This window comes from Notamacropus eugenii, chromosome 4, assembly GCF_028372415.1.
Source record: "Notamacropus eugenii isolate mMacEug1 chromosome 4, mMacEug1.pri_v2, whole genome shotgun sequence".
Classification (NCBI taxonomy): domain Eukaryota; kingdom Metazoa; phylum Chordata; class Mammalia; order Diprotodontia; family Macropodidae; genus Notamacropus; species Notamacropus eugenii.
The window spans coordinates 360,681,532-360,699,773 of NC_092875.1; the positions used below are offsets into that span (position 1 = coordinate 360,681,532).

Here is an 18,242-nt window from a genome sequence, read left to right on the forward strand (position 1 = left end):
TTGATCTGGTCATTACTGAAAAATGTACAGCTAGGTAGTGCAGTGAATAAAGCACCAGTGCAGGAGTCAGGAGGACTTGAGTTCAAATCTCACCTCAGACACTTGACACTAACTGTGTGACTTTAGGCAAGTCACTTAACCCCAATTGCCTCATCCTGGGTCATCTCCAGTCATCCCGATGAATATCTGGTCACTAGATTCAGATGGCTCTGGAGGAGAAGTGAGGCTGGTGACCTGCACAGCCCTCCTTCACTCAAAAAAAAACAAAGTCAATTGCAAGTCATGTCATCATTTCTCTGATGGCATGGTCTTCACAAAGGATGAACACACCACTTCCAAGTTCATAAAATCTGGAATTCCTTTATCTGAATACAATCTGTTGTCATCACCTCTCTCTCAAACCTCCCTCACCTGTTCTTTGTGCTCTCTCTCTAATCCCTCCTTCCTCACTTTTTTCAAGGATCATCACCCCATACACTGGCTGCATTCTCCACCCTTCTCCATCTTGACACTGGTAAAATAGTTCAGATCCACACTGCACTCTTCTCAATGATCCCTTCTCTTTTTTTTTCTATAGCAGATCTTTCCTCTCTCACACCTCAGGTCCAGATTACTCCTACTATCTGCTGCCTTTGCTCTGGGTCATGTGCTTCTAAATTGTGCTGAAGAAAATCATGAAACCACCTTGACTGGGTCCACTACAAATTTATGTTATATAATTTCAACTGGACCTCCACTGAGACAAAGCAAATTTTTTACATATCCCTCATTGATTCACTTTTTCACTTACTAAACTGCTTTTTTCTAAACCTTTCAATCCCTCCTCAAACCTCCTGTAGCTCCCATTACCTCCACACTCTCAGTTGAGAAACTTGCCTCATATTTCACTGAACAAATTGAGGTTATTCACTGAGAGGTGCCTTTTCTCACCTCTTCCTCATAGCACATCACTCAATCAACTTCTACCACTATCTCCTCCTTCACACTCGTGTCACATGAAGGAGCGGCCCTTCTGATTCCATTCTAATTTATCTTCTCTAGCACACTGTCCCCTCTATCATCCCCACTAAGTCACTTAGTTTCAGTCTCTCTAAGTGCAATGGCTGCTTCCCTAATGCCTATAAACATGCTCATGTCTTCCCTATCTTCAAAAAGCCTTCACTTGACCCATTCATCTCCATCTCCATCTCCATATAATTCCGCATCTCTGCTTCCTTTTGTGGTTAAACTCCTAAAGGAAGTTATCCACAATGATGACTTCACTTTCCTTCCTCTCATTCTCTTCTTAACTTTCTTTAGTCTGGCTTCTGACCTCAATCATTCAAATGAAACTGCTCTTTCCAAAATTTCCAATGATCTTTTAATCGCCAAATATAATATAATGCAAAATATAATATAAAAATATAATATAATGTAATATATTATCATATATATGAGATATATATCAAATATAACATCTCAGTCTTTATTATTCTTGTACTGTATAGAAGATTGTTAGGTATTTGACCTATTTTGACAACATGCTCTATTTCACAGAAGATAAACTTTTTTTTTTAATTTATTTTTAACACAGTTTATAACAGATAAGGCAATTCCAACTTTTGGTCAGGTGATACTTCTTTTTAAAGCATTTACAATATGGACCACAAAAGAAATTTTTTGTTTTAAACATTAACCAACTGAGACACAAATAATATTTATGTTGTTAATTTCACAAGCTCTTGACCTAATTGTCTCCACAGTATTACTAAGAATTAAAGGACCCTAACTTATTGTTGTTGGTCTAAAGTCTCATGCCTAATAGCTTAATTTTAGACAACCTCGGATGTTCCCCTACCCATAATCTATAATTGAATAGATCTGGTATTAAGCTTACAAACCTTTTGACTATAGGAAATTGCCACCAATAGTAAGGACTTTACAGATCTCCCCAACTTCATGTCAGTTCCAGGCAGGATTAGATTATCCACTTTCATTCAGTCAGGCTTAAAGTCTGCCAGGTGTCTGTGGGGAAAATGAGTCAGGAGAATCCTACCTCAGCCTAAGCTGAACAGCCGCTCTCCCACCCTTCCCCTGAGATCACCTATGCAGTTCATACCAGCATCTCATCAACTTACTGGCATCATGGATTGGAGGCTCAGATCGCCTTTCTTGCTATCCATACCTGGAGTTAAACTCAGAAGAACAGTCACTTAATAGTCCCATAGCATCTAAAAATGGCAAGTTCCAATAACGAGGTTTCAAATATGATTATAGTGTCACTTTGGCTAAGGAACATCTTTTGAGGCAAGTCTTAAGTGGCTTATGTGCCTTTCTATACATGTTCTAGTTCCTAGTTAAATGGCAATCATAAAATCAAATTTACCATTAAAACTTTGACTTTTCCATCAATGCCAAATTTTACCCAAGGTTACCACAGAAGATAAACTCAAGAATAATTCTGGGAGTTCCAAAGAACAAGGGAATACTCGCAATAACTTAGATCATGGCAAAAGGTATAGTATATCTTTCAACTCCATTAGCTCTTTGTCGCAAAGTGCCTGATTGAAAAAACAGAATACTTTTAATGTTACAGTCAATGAGCATTATCTCCCACTGCTCCTGAAGCATACTTAAAACAGGGCACTCATGAAGCATGAGGTGTATCTTCAGATAAATAGTGTCATAAAAATTCTAGAGGGCATTTCTAACTCTTCAAAGGACTTAGAATCAAGTCAAAATGCTAGAAAAAATCATATGGTTAAAATATATCATGTTTAAAATATGCATATAGCCTCTGAATAAGTCAATTTAAGAACTGTCTAGATTTATGAACTTCCTGAATTTAATAATTGCTATGATTCATGGTAGTAAACATTTTTACTAGTGAATTGTTTGATGGAGTTCAATAAATCTGTGGGCAACACTGGACTGAAAGTTGGGCATTAGAGAATGAAAAGCATCCTTGAAAAAATTGAAAAAGTGGGTAGAACTAAAGAAAATAAAATTTATAAAGAACAAGTATATTGTAATTTACTTGAAGAGGATTAATTCAGAAGCAGCATGAATACAATGGAAATGAAGCCTGGAACCTAAATCAAGAATGACAATAAATTCATGTTATTAATTTTTATAAAAGAGAAAAAAATGATTTTTATGTGCTCTCTATCTGAAGAGGAGTGGAGCAAACCAATTTCTTTTAAATGAAAACAGCACTGAATTTAGTCAAAGGAGCTAGGTTCAAATCCTGACTTTTCCTAGTTCTGAAGAGTCATTTTGTCCCTCTAGACCCATTTCCTCATCTGTAGCATGTAGGCATCAAATTAGAGGATCTCTAAGGTCACTTCAAGCCCTCTGATCCTAATGAATCCTACTCCCATAGCTGGAACCAATCAGGCTCTTTGTATAATACTGCATATCTAGTTTGGGGATTCACATGGAGAGCTCTCACAATGAAAAAATCAAAACAACTTAACAATTTGAATATGTTATTTGAATATTTGTTTAAGGCGTTAGGGTTGCTTATCTTAGAGAACAGGCCTATTGATGGTGAAACAGCCCCGGCTGCAGCAGCATTATCAAATATGAACAAAAACTTTCCCTACTCCTAATAATAACCAAAGAATTTAAGATGGGTCTAGAACAGAGCCCTTTTAATCTAAGGTTAGTAAACTTTTATTTTTTAACATCTTGACAACTATATTTCAATACAATTGGTGTCCTCTGTAATCGTGTGTATTTTATTTTAAGCTCAAGGACCACTTTCTTTTTAGAATAAATATAACATTTCACTACAAGGTAGTTTGCAAGGGAGGGTTGTAAAAGTTAGAAGGATGAGAAAAGGCTCCTGGGAGAAGGCAGTGCTTGAGCTGAGCCTGGAAGGAAAAGAGGGATTCTGTGAGACAGAGGAAAGGAAGGAATGCATTCTAGACTTGGGGATTGACCAATTCAAGTGCAAGGAGACAGGAGGGGGAGTTTCTTCTCTGAAGAATGAGGGAAAGGGCTTGATTGCATCACAGAGCATGGAAGAGGGAATAATGTATAGAGGTTAGAAAGACTGAGTGGGGTAAGGGTGTGAAGGATTTTAAAATTTAAAGAGTTTATGTTTCATTTTAGAGGCTATAAGGCTATGTGGAGTTGTTTGAGTGGGGATGTTATATGGCCTGATCAATCCATGATTGAGGAAAATCACTCTGACAGTGAATTTATATTAGATATAAGAAAACCCATACTATTTCCTTTCAATGGTAGTGGAAGCTGGCTGGGAAGGCCTGACTTCTTGTAATGTTACTGTAAGGTTAATGGTGATGGTGGGTGAAGAGTTCAAGATCTTTTAATCCATTAATTCATTTAATCCATTTGTTAATTTCTAATGAGGCACTGGGTCAACAGGGTCATGCCCGCCAGCTCTGAAAGGTGTATACATACTCTGAGGTGAGGTTTTACTTTGAGGTTTATTTTTGGAAGAAAGTTTGAGTGCCAGATGACACTTGGGTAGCTGCTACGGAACTTCTTGGCTTTGAAAACGCAGTTGTTGGTGCTTTTTTCTCTGGTAACGATATGTACATTGTCTATGGCCAGGCAGTTGGAAGCCCTGTCTGTTGATTTTTATTTCTCTGCATTTTCTCTGAATTTCAGGGTGCTGACTTCTCCCCCTGAACTAAATGAATGATATATGTTGCTTGACTAGACTGTTGACCACTCAAAAGTTGCTTTTCTTTTAGAAAAGCAGATCTAAGAACCTGTACAGAAGGCTTTCCTATGTATGCCAAGGTCGTTGCTGAGACACTTCTGAGTATGAATTCTGAGAAGGAAAGATTTAAAATATTCAATTTTGGCCCATATTGTACAGTATCATTAAAACACAGAAGTTAAATATTGGCCTTCTAAGAGCATGATTTTTGAGAGTCAAAATTTAAAATGTTCAGTTTTGCTCTATATTTTAATCATTGAAATATACCTTATAACAATATATATGCCAACTGCTCAGGACACCTCATATTTCCTAAGAAAGTAACTATTGGGTTTGGAGTTGTTGTTCTTTTGACATTTTTATGAGCAAAAAGCACAGAATTATCATTTATAATTTGAAAGAGTGAAGTACCACTACCAAATGCAAACTAAAGAAAAACTGACATATTAATCCCATTAATACTTCTTTTTTTAAAATACAAGATACAAATCCACCTATAGCTGGATTGAAAACATTTTTCTTTCTACTTGACTTTCAGCATTCTACAGATTTCAAAGATGTCCCTATTCTAAGAATTAAAGGATTATGAAACTTCCTATGGTAGATAAAATCAAGATACCAGTCTTATTTATCCTGCTCAAAAAGAGGACAGGTGGCAGAAGTTTTATAGCAGGCTTTCTTCTGGGCAGAACGATCACAGCTAGGGGTAAGTCCCACCCCTGACCCCCCAGGCAATCCCATTCTTACCTATAAAGAAGACCAGAAATATAGAGAGCAAAAATAGAGGAATATACATCAGCTTGAGGAAGTATCAGCAGGACGTGGGCAAGTCTGTTGTTGTTCAGTCATGTTCAGCTCTTCTTGACCCTATTTGAGGTTTTCTTAGCAGGGATACTAGGGTGGTTTGGTCATTTCCTTCTCCAGCTTATTTTACAGATGAGGAAACTGAGGCAAATGGTTAATTAATTTGCCCAGGGTCACACTGCTAGGAAGTATCTGAGGTTGGATTTGAACTGAGGCAGATAAGTCTCTCTGGATCCAGGCCTGGCACTCTATCCACTGAGCCACCTAGCTGCCCAGTGGGCAGCTCTACTCCCCTGGAATGGTACATATGAATTCTGTATTTGGGGAGGTACTGGAAGGGAGAGAGGCAAAACCAAGGGAGGTGCAGAGAACAGGAGAAGGAGGCATCATTGCCCTGCTCATTGATTGGAAAAGGATACAAAAATGCCTTCCACTACAAATTTAAAAACTTCTATTTCCTGCAGTGTTCTAAATACTCAGAAAAGAAGATATTTTAGAGAGGTATTGTATACACCCTACAGCAGAGGGGAAGAACAACATACAATAAATATTGAGAGAAGACACTGAAGAGACAGGAGTATATTAAAGGCAGAGGAGTTGGAGTGGGCAAAGGCTCAGCTGCCACAATGGGAAATTCTACACTGGACATAAAGGATAATTTGCTTATAGTGAATAGTATCCTATCATGGAAACAGCTACAGAATCTCTTTGCCTAGAGATCTGGAATGGTATTATCAATCGTTAACTTCTTAAAGAGAAGAAGGAAGAGGAGGATGTAAGGGGGAGGAGGAGGAACAAGAGGAAGAAAAGGAGAAGGAGATGGACAAAGAGGAGAAGAAGAAGACGATGATGATGAAGGAGAAGGAGAAAAAGAAAGCTTCTGAAAGGTGGGGACAAGGAAGGTGCATTCCAGGCTTGCAGTATGCCTTGTGGGAATGCATGGATGTAGAAGATGCTATGATGAATCTGGGGAATGGTTAGTATTTCAGTTTGGATGGACAGTAATATAAGTGAAAAGCTCAATATGAACGAAGCCCATTGAGACAGATTGGGGCCTGTGTGAGGAGGACTTTAAATGTCAGGCTGAGGAATTTGTACTTTATTCCAGAGGCAGTCGGGAACCAATGAAGCTTTGGAACAGGGCAACGACAGTCAGATCGGTACATCTGGAAGACCATTTTGGCAGCCATGTGAAGGATTCATTAGAAAAGAGAGGGGGACCGGTTTGAGGCAGGGAGACCAATTAGGAGGAAATTAAATGGGTCTGAGGAGGGCTTGAAGTAATGTGAGGAAGTAGAGAGAACTGGAAAGTGCCTAGAGATGTTGTCCAGGTAGAACAGAAAGGACCTGCCTACTCTTTGAATCTGGTCGGGGTGAGGGATAGAGAAGGGAAAAACGAAAGATGATGCCATAGATCCAACCTCTTCTTAATTTCTAAAAACACTGGCCTTCATCATAGTCACCTTTACCTTTCTGTCACTTTCAGTATTAGAATTAAAAATATCCATATCACAAGTTCAGAAACTAATCTAAGCTACCTGTTTTCTCAAGCAAGTGTTCTATAGCTCCTACTCTGTGGGAAGCTGCTTCATTATACCCCTTGAAGAGATACTTGGTAACAGTATAAATTCTAGATGCCACCTCTCATCCAAACTCTCTCCAACCATGCTGCCCTTCTCATAGTTAGCACTGCTTACTTGGCACCAAGACCAAAGGACATTTCTCAGTTTTTTCTATCTTTCTGGACCTTCTAACTGCAACATTGCTGAAGAGGGTCTGTCATCTCCAATCTTAAAAATGACACATTTGCTTGTCATTCATCTGTTACCTTCCTGAATAAAATCCTAATATATCCCCTCAGGGTTTTTTTCCTTGACTCCACACTTGTCTGTGACTTTCATATTAAAACCAAACCAAACCAAATCTCCCTTTGATTGCTTCTTGATTCCTGAGCTAGTAACTTTGAAGTCCTTTAACTTTGAAGTCTGCAATGAAAAAACACTTTGGAAAGTGAGGGTGAGAAATAAATGAAGCTTTATCTTAGTATGATAAACAGTATCTATCTAAAACGAAGAACCAATATTATCTGTAATGAGGATAAATTAGGGGTCTTTCCATTATGATCAGAGTAAACCAAGGTAAAATATTATCAGAAGTAAGGAGGTAAAATATTATCACTATTATTAATTAATGTAATGCTATCATGCTAAAGCAGTAAAACAAGAAAAAGAAATTGATGAAATAAACATAGGCAAAGAGGAAACAAAATTAACACATTTTTTCAGATAATATGGCAGTTTATTTAGAGAACCCTAGACAGTCCACAAAAAAAAAAAAACCAAAACCAAACTAATTGAAACATTTAACAACTTCAGCAAAGATATGGGATAAAAAAATCAACCCCCACAAAACATAAGCATTTCTAAATGTTACCAACAAAATCCATCAGGAAGACAAAGAGAAGTTCCATTTCAAATAAGTACATATAGTATGAAATAATCGGAAGTCTATCTGAAAAGACAAACATAGGAATTGTACGAAGATAGTTACAACTCTCCACACAAAATCAGATCTAAATATTTGAAGAAATTTTAATCATTCATGAGTATACAGAGCTGACGTAATGAAAGTGACAATGCTAACTAAATTCATTTGCTTATTCAGTCCTATACCAATTAAACTACCAAAAAATTAGAGTTAGAAAAAAATAAAATTCATCTGGAGGAACAAAAGGTCATGTATATCAAAAATGAAAAAAAATTAGAAAAGAAAGAGGCTTAATAGTTCCTTATCTCTAACTATACTTCAAAGCCATTCTTACCAAACAAATTGATACTGAGTAATAACTAGAGAGGTTAATCAATAGAACAGATCAGGTACATTCAGGAGCAAATAAGCATAGTAGAACAGTGTTTATTAAAGACAAAGATCACAGCTATGGGGCAAGAACTCACTATTCAAGAGAAACTGTTGGGCAGGAAAGATGATAAATGCTGGAGATATGGGAGAGTTGGAACACTAATTCATTGTTGGTGGAACTGTGAGCTGATCCAACCTCTCTGGAGAGCAATTTGGCACTATGCCGAAAGGGCTATAAAAATGTGCATACTCTTTGACTCAGCAATATTGCCTCTAGGGCTGTATCCCAAAAAGGTCCCCATAAAAATGGGAAAAGGTCCCACATTTAACAAAAATATTTATAGCAGTTCTTTTTGTGATGGCTAAGAACTGGAAATTGAGGGAATACCCATCAACTGGGGAATGGCTGAACAAGTTGTGGTTTATGAATGTAATGGAATACTACTTTGCTATAAGAAATGAGGAACAGGTGGACTTTAGAAAAACCTGGAAAGACTTATATTAACTGATGCTGAGTGAAATGAGCAGAACCAGGTGAACGTTATACACAGTAACAGCCACAGTGTGTGAGAACTATTTCTGACAGACTTAGCCCTTCACATCAATGCAAGGACCTAAAATATTCCCAAAGGACTGTTGATGTAAAATGCCATCCACATCCAGAGAAAGAACTATGGAATCAGAATGCAGAATGAAGCAGACTATTTTCTCATGTTAAGACTTGTTTTGTTTTTTCTCATGGTTTCTCCTATTCATTTTAATTCTTCTTTGTAACATGACTAATGTGAAAATGTTTTTAACAGGAAGGTATATGTAGAACCCACGTAGGATTGCATGCCATCTTAGGGGAGAAAATTTAAAACTTATGGAAGTGACTGTTGAAAACAAATAAATTTTTAAGAGAGAAACTGTTGAGAACATTGGAGAGCAGTCTGGCAGAAATTATGTATAGACCAACATCACACACTGTAAACCAAGATAAAGCTACAAATGAGTATATGGTTTTGAAATAAAGGGTAACATCATAAACATATTAAAGGATCATGGAAGAAATTATTTGTCAGGTCTATAGACAGAAAAAGAATTCATGACCAAATAAGAGAGAGAGGTTTACAGGAACTAAAATGGACAATTTTGATTGTACAAAATTTAAAAGTTTATACATAAGCAAAATCAATTCTGCTTAAATGAGAAGAGAAGCAGGCAATTGAGAAACACATCTTAGCAACAAGTTTTCCTGATAAGGGTATCATTTTTAAGACATATAGGGAATTAATTCAAATGTATATAATTAAGAACCATTCCCCAAATGCTAAATGATCAAAGGATATGAACAGGTAGTTTGCAGAGGAAGAGGCTATCAGTAGCCACATGAAAAAATATTCCAAATTGCTAAAATTCAAAGAAAAGCAAATTAAAGCAACTATCACCTAGCACCTTATATACATCATATGGGTTCAGTTGACAAAAATGGAAAATGACAAATGCTGAGACTATGCTAGTTCATGGAACTCTTAACTGGTCCAGCCATTCTGACAGGTACTTTGAAACTATGCCTCAAAAAGGTATTAAACTATGCTTACCCTTTGAGCCAGCAGTGCCTCTACTAGGTCTATATCCCAAAGAAATCAAGGAAAGAGGAAAAGAATCCTTAAGTACTAAAATATTTTTATCAGTTGTTTTCATGGTGACAAAGCATTGGAAATGGAGAGAATGTCTATGAATTGAGGTATGGCTGAACAAGTCATGGTATATGAATGTGAAAAAATGCTACAACTCTGTAAGAAATGATGAAGAAAATGGTTTCAGAGAAATCTGGATGTGAAGTGAGTGGAATTAGGAGAACAATTTATATGTTAGAAAGAATATTTTAACGACAAACAACTTTGAAAAACTTAGGAACTCTGATCAACACTATGACCAACCACAGTTCCACCAGATCCTCTACCAGAAAAAGAAATGATGAACTCAGAATGCTGACATACATATACATACATACATATGTATATATGCATATATATATACATACACAAAAATATATAGACATGTGTATACGTGTGTGTGTTAAATATGGGCAATGAAGTAGTTTGTTTGCTTAATTATATGTGTTAATAGCAATTTTTGCTTTTCTTGTTTTCCCAATAAGTGGGAGGTGGGAAGGAAAAAATATGAACCTGAAAATGAAATAAAAGTGAATAAAAAAAAAGAAAATGAGGGTGAGCATAATTTTAAGCTAGAGAAAGAATCCTATTTTCCTATTGCCACACTGGTAGAAAAATAGTGAAGATTATATAAACACAACATTTAGAATGCTGCATTATGTATAACTGTAGGAAAGCAATTAAAAAATCATTGAATTCAGTTCTAGAATTTGATTTAGTCTATAATTCTATGATAAATATAAAAGTTTGTTCCACCAAACTTTGAGCTGAGAGAAAAAGAGAGGTAAAAACAGAAACAAAACCCAGTTCGTATGTGCATGTGTATGAATATATTTTTGTACTGCATGTGTATGTTTCCCAAGGTATTTGGGAAGAGATAGAATAAGAATTTAATGGGATAAAAAGTTCAGTTCAGAACTGGATAAGATTTCTGAAATCAACTACACATGCAACAATTTCTTAATATTTCATATCTCCATCCTATTATGGCAAATGAACATTATTTGGGGTTTGAAAGTTGAAACTAATTTTCCACATAACAAGATGTAGTTATCAGGACCCAAATTTCTCATGTTTTTTTCTATGTCTCTAGCCGATGTCTGCTAATGGCAAAATGGAGTTAATATATGAGATGGTAAAATTCCATCCCTTTCAACCTAGCGTCTTTCCACAAGAAATTTAGATTTCTTTTAAAAAGAGGGATAGATTATATTCCTATTGAAAAGGATAGATTGAGACCATTTAAAATGGAAAGACTTAAAAATGTGTTACCTTTATTATTTCAGTAATATAGTGGAAACAACGCTAGGACTAGACATAAAAGACCAGGGACTGAGTCTTAGGGTCAGTCCCTTTATACTTGGATAATTTTCATGAAGCAATTTAACCTACATGAGCCTGTTTCATCATCTGTAACATACATCAATATATAGCTTACTTTTACAGGTTGTTGTGAGAGTCAAACCAGATCATGCATAAAAATTGCCTTGTAACTACAGAGCTCTATCAGTTAATTTATTGATCTAATCTCATGTGCTATACTGACACCCATGAAATATGAAAAGAATCAGAGGAAGGTCTCCAGTATTTAGACAGAAAATCCTCAGATCATTTACAGAAAGAAATGGGCAGGAAGGTATAGACAGGTTGCAATTTGTAATGGAAAGAGTACTCCCAAGTATGGATCATGAATGGAAGAATGTTCATCATTTTCAATGAGGATATGCTGTACACGCTCATAGGATCATAGACATGGTATTAGAATTTGCCTCAGAGGACATTTAGCCCAAACCTCAAAAGCAGCCTATGAACTCATGCCCCCTGACTCTAGTGTATTCTTTCCACAAGGTCTCCATTGAAGTACCACTCTAACACGTGGGAAGGCATCATTTTAGGTTACAATGTGTGCAAGTATATCTTGTCAAAAAAAGCAAAACTAATATAACAAAACAAATATCCTCCAGCCTGGAATTTATTAGTGCTTATTTATTTAACATCAAAATTCAATGTGATATTCTTAAGATTGCCTTTTAAGGAATAACAATAAAAATGAAAAGATAACCATGAAAACTAACTAGTGAGCCATGTATACATACACATATATATATACATACATATATATATATATATATATATATATATATATATATGTATATATATGGGTGTATATGTGTGTGTATGAGTGTGTGTGTATATCCACACACATATGTAGGGGTATATATAAAACTTCCATGAAATAACTTAACCTTTAAGTTATATATGTGCCAGGCCTAGAGGCCTGTGTGGGCTACCCGAGTCTTCTTACCTCACCTCCGAGGTCTTCGGTTGGCCAAAACCGGATGCTCATATGAGAGAAAGGACGTTCCAGAGCCGAACAAGGGTTGAGCTTTATTTCAGGGTCTTGGTTACAAGTGCAGGGGGGTCTTCCTTAGGAGGAAGAGGGGGAGATTTCCTAAGGAGGCTAGGATCTTAAGAGATTGGAAGTAGAAGTACAAGCGGGGAGAGAGGGGGAGGGGAGAGAGAAGAGAAGAAAGCGGAGCGGAGCCTACTGTCCTCTTGGCTCCTCATGTGCTAAGAGAGCTTTCAGGCTTCCTCAATCCTACTTAACCTTCAGCCACACAGTTTGCATCTCAATACCGTGCTGTTAGATAACAATAGTGTGCCCAGATCCGGGACGACCTTGAGGGCAGGGAGACTCCACCCATCACGTATCTCCCGGGGAGAGGCGGAAATACCCGAGCTAGCCGAGCTAGCTCAGTCTGACCTTCTCGAATCCCCACTGTTCATGGAGGGCCTCGTAAGACTCTAAGATTTAGAAGTCCCACTTTTACCCGCCCGAGACCGTCCACACGGATTTGAACTTCCAATGCCAACATATATGTATATACACACATACATATATGCATATATAGATATATAATATATGCCTAAGTAGTTGATATATGTGTGTATATATATGTATATAGTCCCAAAAGTATAGTTTTAAGCTTTGATAACTTCAGAAATATAAATGTTACAAACTTACAGAAACAACAATTAAAAGGTAAATTATTTAAAATGTTAAACTATTGATATATTTCAACATAACCACCACCCCTGGCAATTTCTGAACTTTGTAAAAACTTTCATCAATTACTATGCAGTGATGGAAAGGATTGCATTTGTAATTCTAGCCTTAAGATCATTCAAAGAATGAAATTTTGATGCATACATGGCTAAAAGAAAAAGTGTGGAGATTGAGGTAGCCAAGCAAAGAAGACATCCTCTGTCTGTGCAGTGGTTTGAGAAAGTGTCATAAGGAAACTCTCTTATACACAATGCAAAATTATGAGGTTAGTTAAAATTAAAATAAATTTATTATTCAAATAACTATATAATTATAAATAAGTAAAAATAAATTTATATAATTATACTTTAAATTTTTTTATTTGGTTACTTACACCTAAACTTCTAAAGATATTACATCTTAAAACTACACTAAGACTTTGGGGATTCCTTGTTCTTCAACATCTCTTTTGTTTAAGAAAAATAAGAAAACAAAACCAAAAACTCTTCAAACAAAAACGGGTCTTGAAAGGATACCAACTAATATTTTCTCAGGAATGTGTTATTATTTGATTAGTAATACAGGTGAGATGTTCCTAGATGTGAGATAAGGCACACTTATGTCCTCTCCAAAAATTACTTCATTAGAATGATGTTAGGCTTTATGATTTATACAAATTTATTTGCAAATTTGAATATAGCTTCACTGGCACCATTTTGGCTCCAAAATAGGAAAACCAAATGTCAAATGTATGCCTTTATGCCTTTAATAAAGTATAAGAAAAATATGATTTAAGATATCCGAAGTAAAGAATAATTAATTCTATCTGAGGCTCAATGGCTTCTCCATTGTGTGAACAAACAAAGTCAATATCTCTAATGAAATGTAGACAGACTAAATCAATTCAATAAGATGTGACAGATAGACTAGCATGCTGAGTAAATCTAGGAAGAATAATGCTTCAGAAATTTGTATTTGGACAATGGGTAATTACGAAAATCAATACCTATGTATGAAAACATGACAGGCAACCATCAGTCTCAAAGGGAGAACAAATTACTAAGGGCTTGGACTCTGAGAACATAACTCTAAGATGCTATGTCCCTACATAATAGGTTCATGTCCAATACCTATCAGAGGCCTTTCTACAAGAATCTGAATTATTCAGTGAGCACATTATTCATGCCACTCACTTCCTCTTCTTTCTGATGCTTTCTCTAATTTCACTTCTCATTAGCACTTCCTTCTGACTTTTGTTAATAGGGAGATTAGGTACCCTCTGCCTTGCATTTCCTCTCCCAAATCATCCAGAAAGCAGCACCTGTCTCATGTCCTGGGAGTATTGGGAAGCTGGCCATCTAGAGCAGAGGGCTACCATCAATAGGACATATTATCCGGGACAACTATTGTTTCCTAATCCTTGTGTGCTGCAGTATCCCCATTTCAGATGTGATTCCTCTAAGAAGCAGGCATCACCTAAAGGATAACAATAGGTAAACAACTCTGGATTCACCCCCTGAGAAAGGTGGGTTCAAGGGCTGCCTCTAATACAACAGGAAATCCTCTTAATGTTTCAGTGCCAAAGGCAACTCTAAAAAGCTCTCAGTTATGAGGGGATTCCCTGAACATACCAAATCACATGTGGCTCTCACACACTCAAAAATGAAACTTGATGCAATTTTGACCTTTAAAAGAAGCTAAAAATTGTCTTTATTCCACAAATAAAATTTTACATATTACTATAATCTAAATGATTACAGTAAATATTATATCTGTCCCTTTAATGCTAATGTTTATAATGGTTTCCATCAATGAACTCAGGATGTAAAAAGAAACAGAACCCTTTGCCATAGGGCTAACCCATCCTTTTCTTAGTATTCTAGATTTGGAGTTAGAAATTGAGTATTGTATTAAGAAATTGATCAGAAATGGGCAATATTCTACTACCCTGTACAGTGGATATGTCTTACCTAACATGAATTAGTACAGACTAAATGCTTTTGCAGACCAAATGGAACAGAGACAGCAAAAAGATGAAAGGAAGTAAGATTACATACAATCTAGCGCTTCTTAACAAAATCTGTAATAGACTGTAATTATATCTTCATTCCAAAAATAATTTGGATTTATCCTCAAAACAGCTTATGTGCTGTAGAATTAAGAATCTTTCTAAAATGGAGAGAAAATATTTTGTCTACCCTTCTTTTCGTTTGCAAAAGTCTTGCCATTTGCAAAGAGTGTTAGCAGAGCCGATTTTCAAATTTTTTGTCTCCTATCAGACATATTGCTAAAGAACAACTGGTCAATTTGAAATGGTTTACATTATAGTTACAAAAAAAGATTCCTTAATAGGAGATATCATTGCTTTAGTTGCCAAAGTCTTTGGACATCTTTTCCAAAGTACTTATCTAAAGTATGGATAGTTGAGTGATTATCCCAAGTTCCCATTCTTATTGCACCAAAAACGCTCATAAAGAAGGGGAAGGGAAAAGGGAAGGAAACATGCATTTATTAAGTAATTACTGTGTTTCAGGCACTGTGCTAGGAGCTTTACAAATGTCTCATTTGATTCTTGTAACTCTGTGAAGTAAGGTTATTATTATCCCCATTATACTGTTGAGGAAACTGAAGCAGATATAGGTTAGGTGACTTGTTCAAGGGCACACATCTGAGTGTCTGAGGAAGTATCTGAGGAAGGATTTGAACTCATATCATCCTAACTCATGATCCAGTGCTCTAGCCACCGCATTACCTAGCTGCCTCAGTTTCCTCAGAAATAGGGGTACAGATGAAGAGTGACAGCACTTAGTAATTAAAATCTGATTTGTCCAATAGAACATTGTTACTCTTAGTTATATTGATTATATATAACTTACATATATATATATAGTTATATTTTTCTTAGTAAACTGTGCAAAAGAAAAAAAATCACAATCAGCTAGGACAGCAGGGTACAAATATAGGCAAAGCTCCCCTTTAAAACACCCTTAAATGTGAACCTTAGTCATTTAAATTCATGAAATGTAATCTTAACTATTCCCTTTACAATGAATATAAATAATCCAAAGTAGATATTAATCTGAAAGGAAAAAAAAATCCAGTCAGTCTTACCTCTGCTTTAATTTTATTGTCTCCAAAACAGAGATGTTGCAAATAGGCTGCAGCATTTGACTGCACAGAAGGGAATTGATGCTGAAGCATCTGGATCACTTCAGGCAGTTCGGGGTCCCTCCATCCAAATTCTCTGCATATAAAGGAACAGGAAAACATCAGCATCAGGTCTGACAGTGCTGTTGGCAGGAGGTCAACTCCATTAAGACATTAACTTATAAGCTTGACATGTTATCAGTTATTTTTGCTGCCTAAATGATTATACTGATTCCCCTAGGGGTATTTCCAAAATGTTTTGCTCGAGTGACTTGTCTTGAAAATAGTTCTATGTATTTTTTAAATGTACTTTCTGATGTTAACAGAATCTGAGGGTCAAAAGGAAAATGACATATAAACCAAATATGAACCATGACATCCATTAAACTCGATGTTGGCAGTTGTTTATATGTGGTATTTAATTATAAATAAATTACCTCAACAGACTAAACACAACTATTACACTTGCAACTTATAGTTGGAAATTTTATCAAATGAAGAAAAAGGTAAGTAGCAGAAAAAATTAGAAATATTAGGTAATATTTTGAGTAATTTCCTTTTCAATATGATTATAGGGATAGAGACTTCCTGCTGATGCCTTCCCACCAGCGGGGAAAGAAAGAAGCATGTAAAGATCTCCATTGTAGAAGCAGATATCAACAGAGAGGCAACCATTGAGTTCCCTGGGTCTCGGTTTAAGCATCAGCTCTATCCTTTACTGGTTTCATGCCCTTATCTAAAACACTTGACCTCAGCCTCACTTTATCTATGTAAAAAGTGGAAAATCATACTTTTAATACCTATTTCATCAAGTAGTCATAATGGATGAAATATTGCATATTTTTGCAAAATAATGCAAATGAAATAATGTATTTTTTTGATGCACTATATCAATACAACTTATTTTTATTGTGATTTAAAGATAAACATGGGTTCAGTCTATCGAAAGGACCACTCTTTAGATCCTTTAACTTTTTCCTCTTTTCCACCCAGAATTATATAAATAGCAATTGTTTCTGTTTTGGCCAGAAACCCTGAGGGTCTTCCCTCTCAGATTATTTATTTATTTATTTTCATTAGGTAGAGAGGTCATTCTCTGCCTCATTTCTTATTAAGCCTTAATCGCTGAATAGGCATTGTCTCAGTCAAACTGAGACCCGTTTAAGACCTAACCCATCTCCAGTCATCCTGATCTATATCTGGCCACTGCACCAGATGGCTCTGGAGGAGAAAGTGACCTCCTTCACTTATATCCAATTTACTTGCATGTCATGGCATCACCTTCTTGATGTCATGGTCTTGTTCAAGAATAAAGGACAAACAACATTTAAACCACTTAGTTGCTTAGACTCATCACATCACTTACTTCCTTAGAACCTTTTAATGGCTCTCCATTACATATTGGTTAAAGTTCAAATATTCACATGTGTCTTCTCCAATAATCTCATACCTACCATTCAAGAAGCAAATAAAATTTCAAATCTCCCTTGAAGCCTTCCCTGACAGGTCTGTCTCACAATAATCTCTTCTAAATTTATATCAACCCTATCCTTAAAAGTTTCTAGAACTTCCCTTTAAATGATAGGGTTTTTTTTAAAAAAATGTTTTATATGAATGAAGTATTTTTTAAAAAATATTTACAATTTAAACCACTATCCATTTGTTCTATGCTCAATAATATTTTTTTCACAGTTCTCATTTCTCTTAATCTTGTTACTATATTTGATACCCCTGACATTTTCATCTTCTCCTTTGGTCTCTGAGACATTGCACCATGTTATCTCTACCTTCTGCCTCCTTTCTTCTCTGGCTAGTCTCTTCTCTCTTATCTCCTAACTGAGGCTGCTAGTCCCCACAGCTGTGGCCTTGAACCTGAACCCTGTGCTCTTCTCATACTTTCCCTCCTTATGGAGTTCCTCTCCTTCGATGGCTTCAATTTGTGGAAAACAAGACCAATACTTCCTACTCCTCAGGAGTGTTTCAGGGAAAATGCTTCTCAAACACCAAAGTGCTTTTAAAATGTAAATTATTGATCGTAGTTGTTTTTATGTGG

General features: G+C 36.1%; 1 protein-coding gene across 4 annotated transcripts in view; it reads right to left on the reverse strand.

Annotated features, from left to right (window-relative positions):
* The window catches only part of CTNND2 (catenin delta 2), a 1,167,955-nt gene that overhangs the window by 304,036 nt on the left and 845,677 nt on the right, over positions 1 to 18,242 (reverse strand). For all 4 annotated transcript variants that reach the window (XM_072605431.1, XM_072605432.1, XM_072605429.1 and 1 more), the window contains one exon: positions 16,154 to 16,286. In XM_072605431.1, coding sequence (XP_072461532.1) covers positions 16,154 to 16,286 — 133 coding nt within the window. The remainder of the gene's footprint in view (positions 1 to 16,153; positions 16,287 to 18,242) is intronic.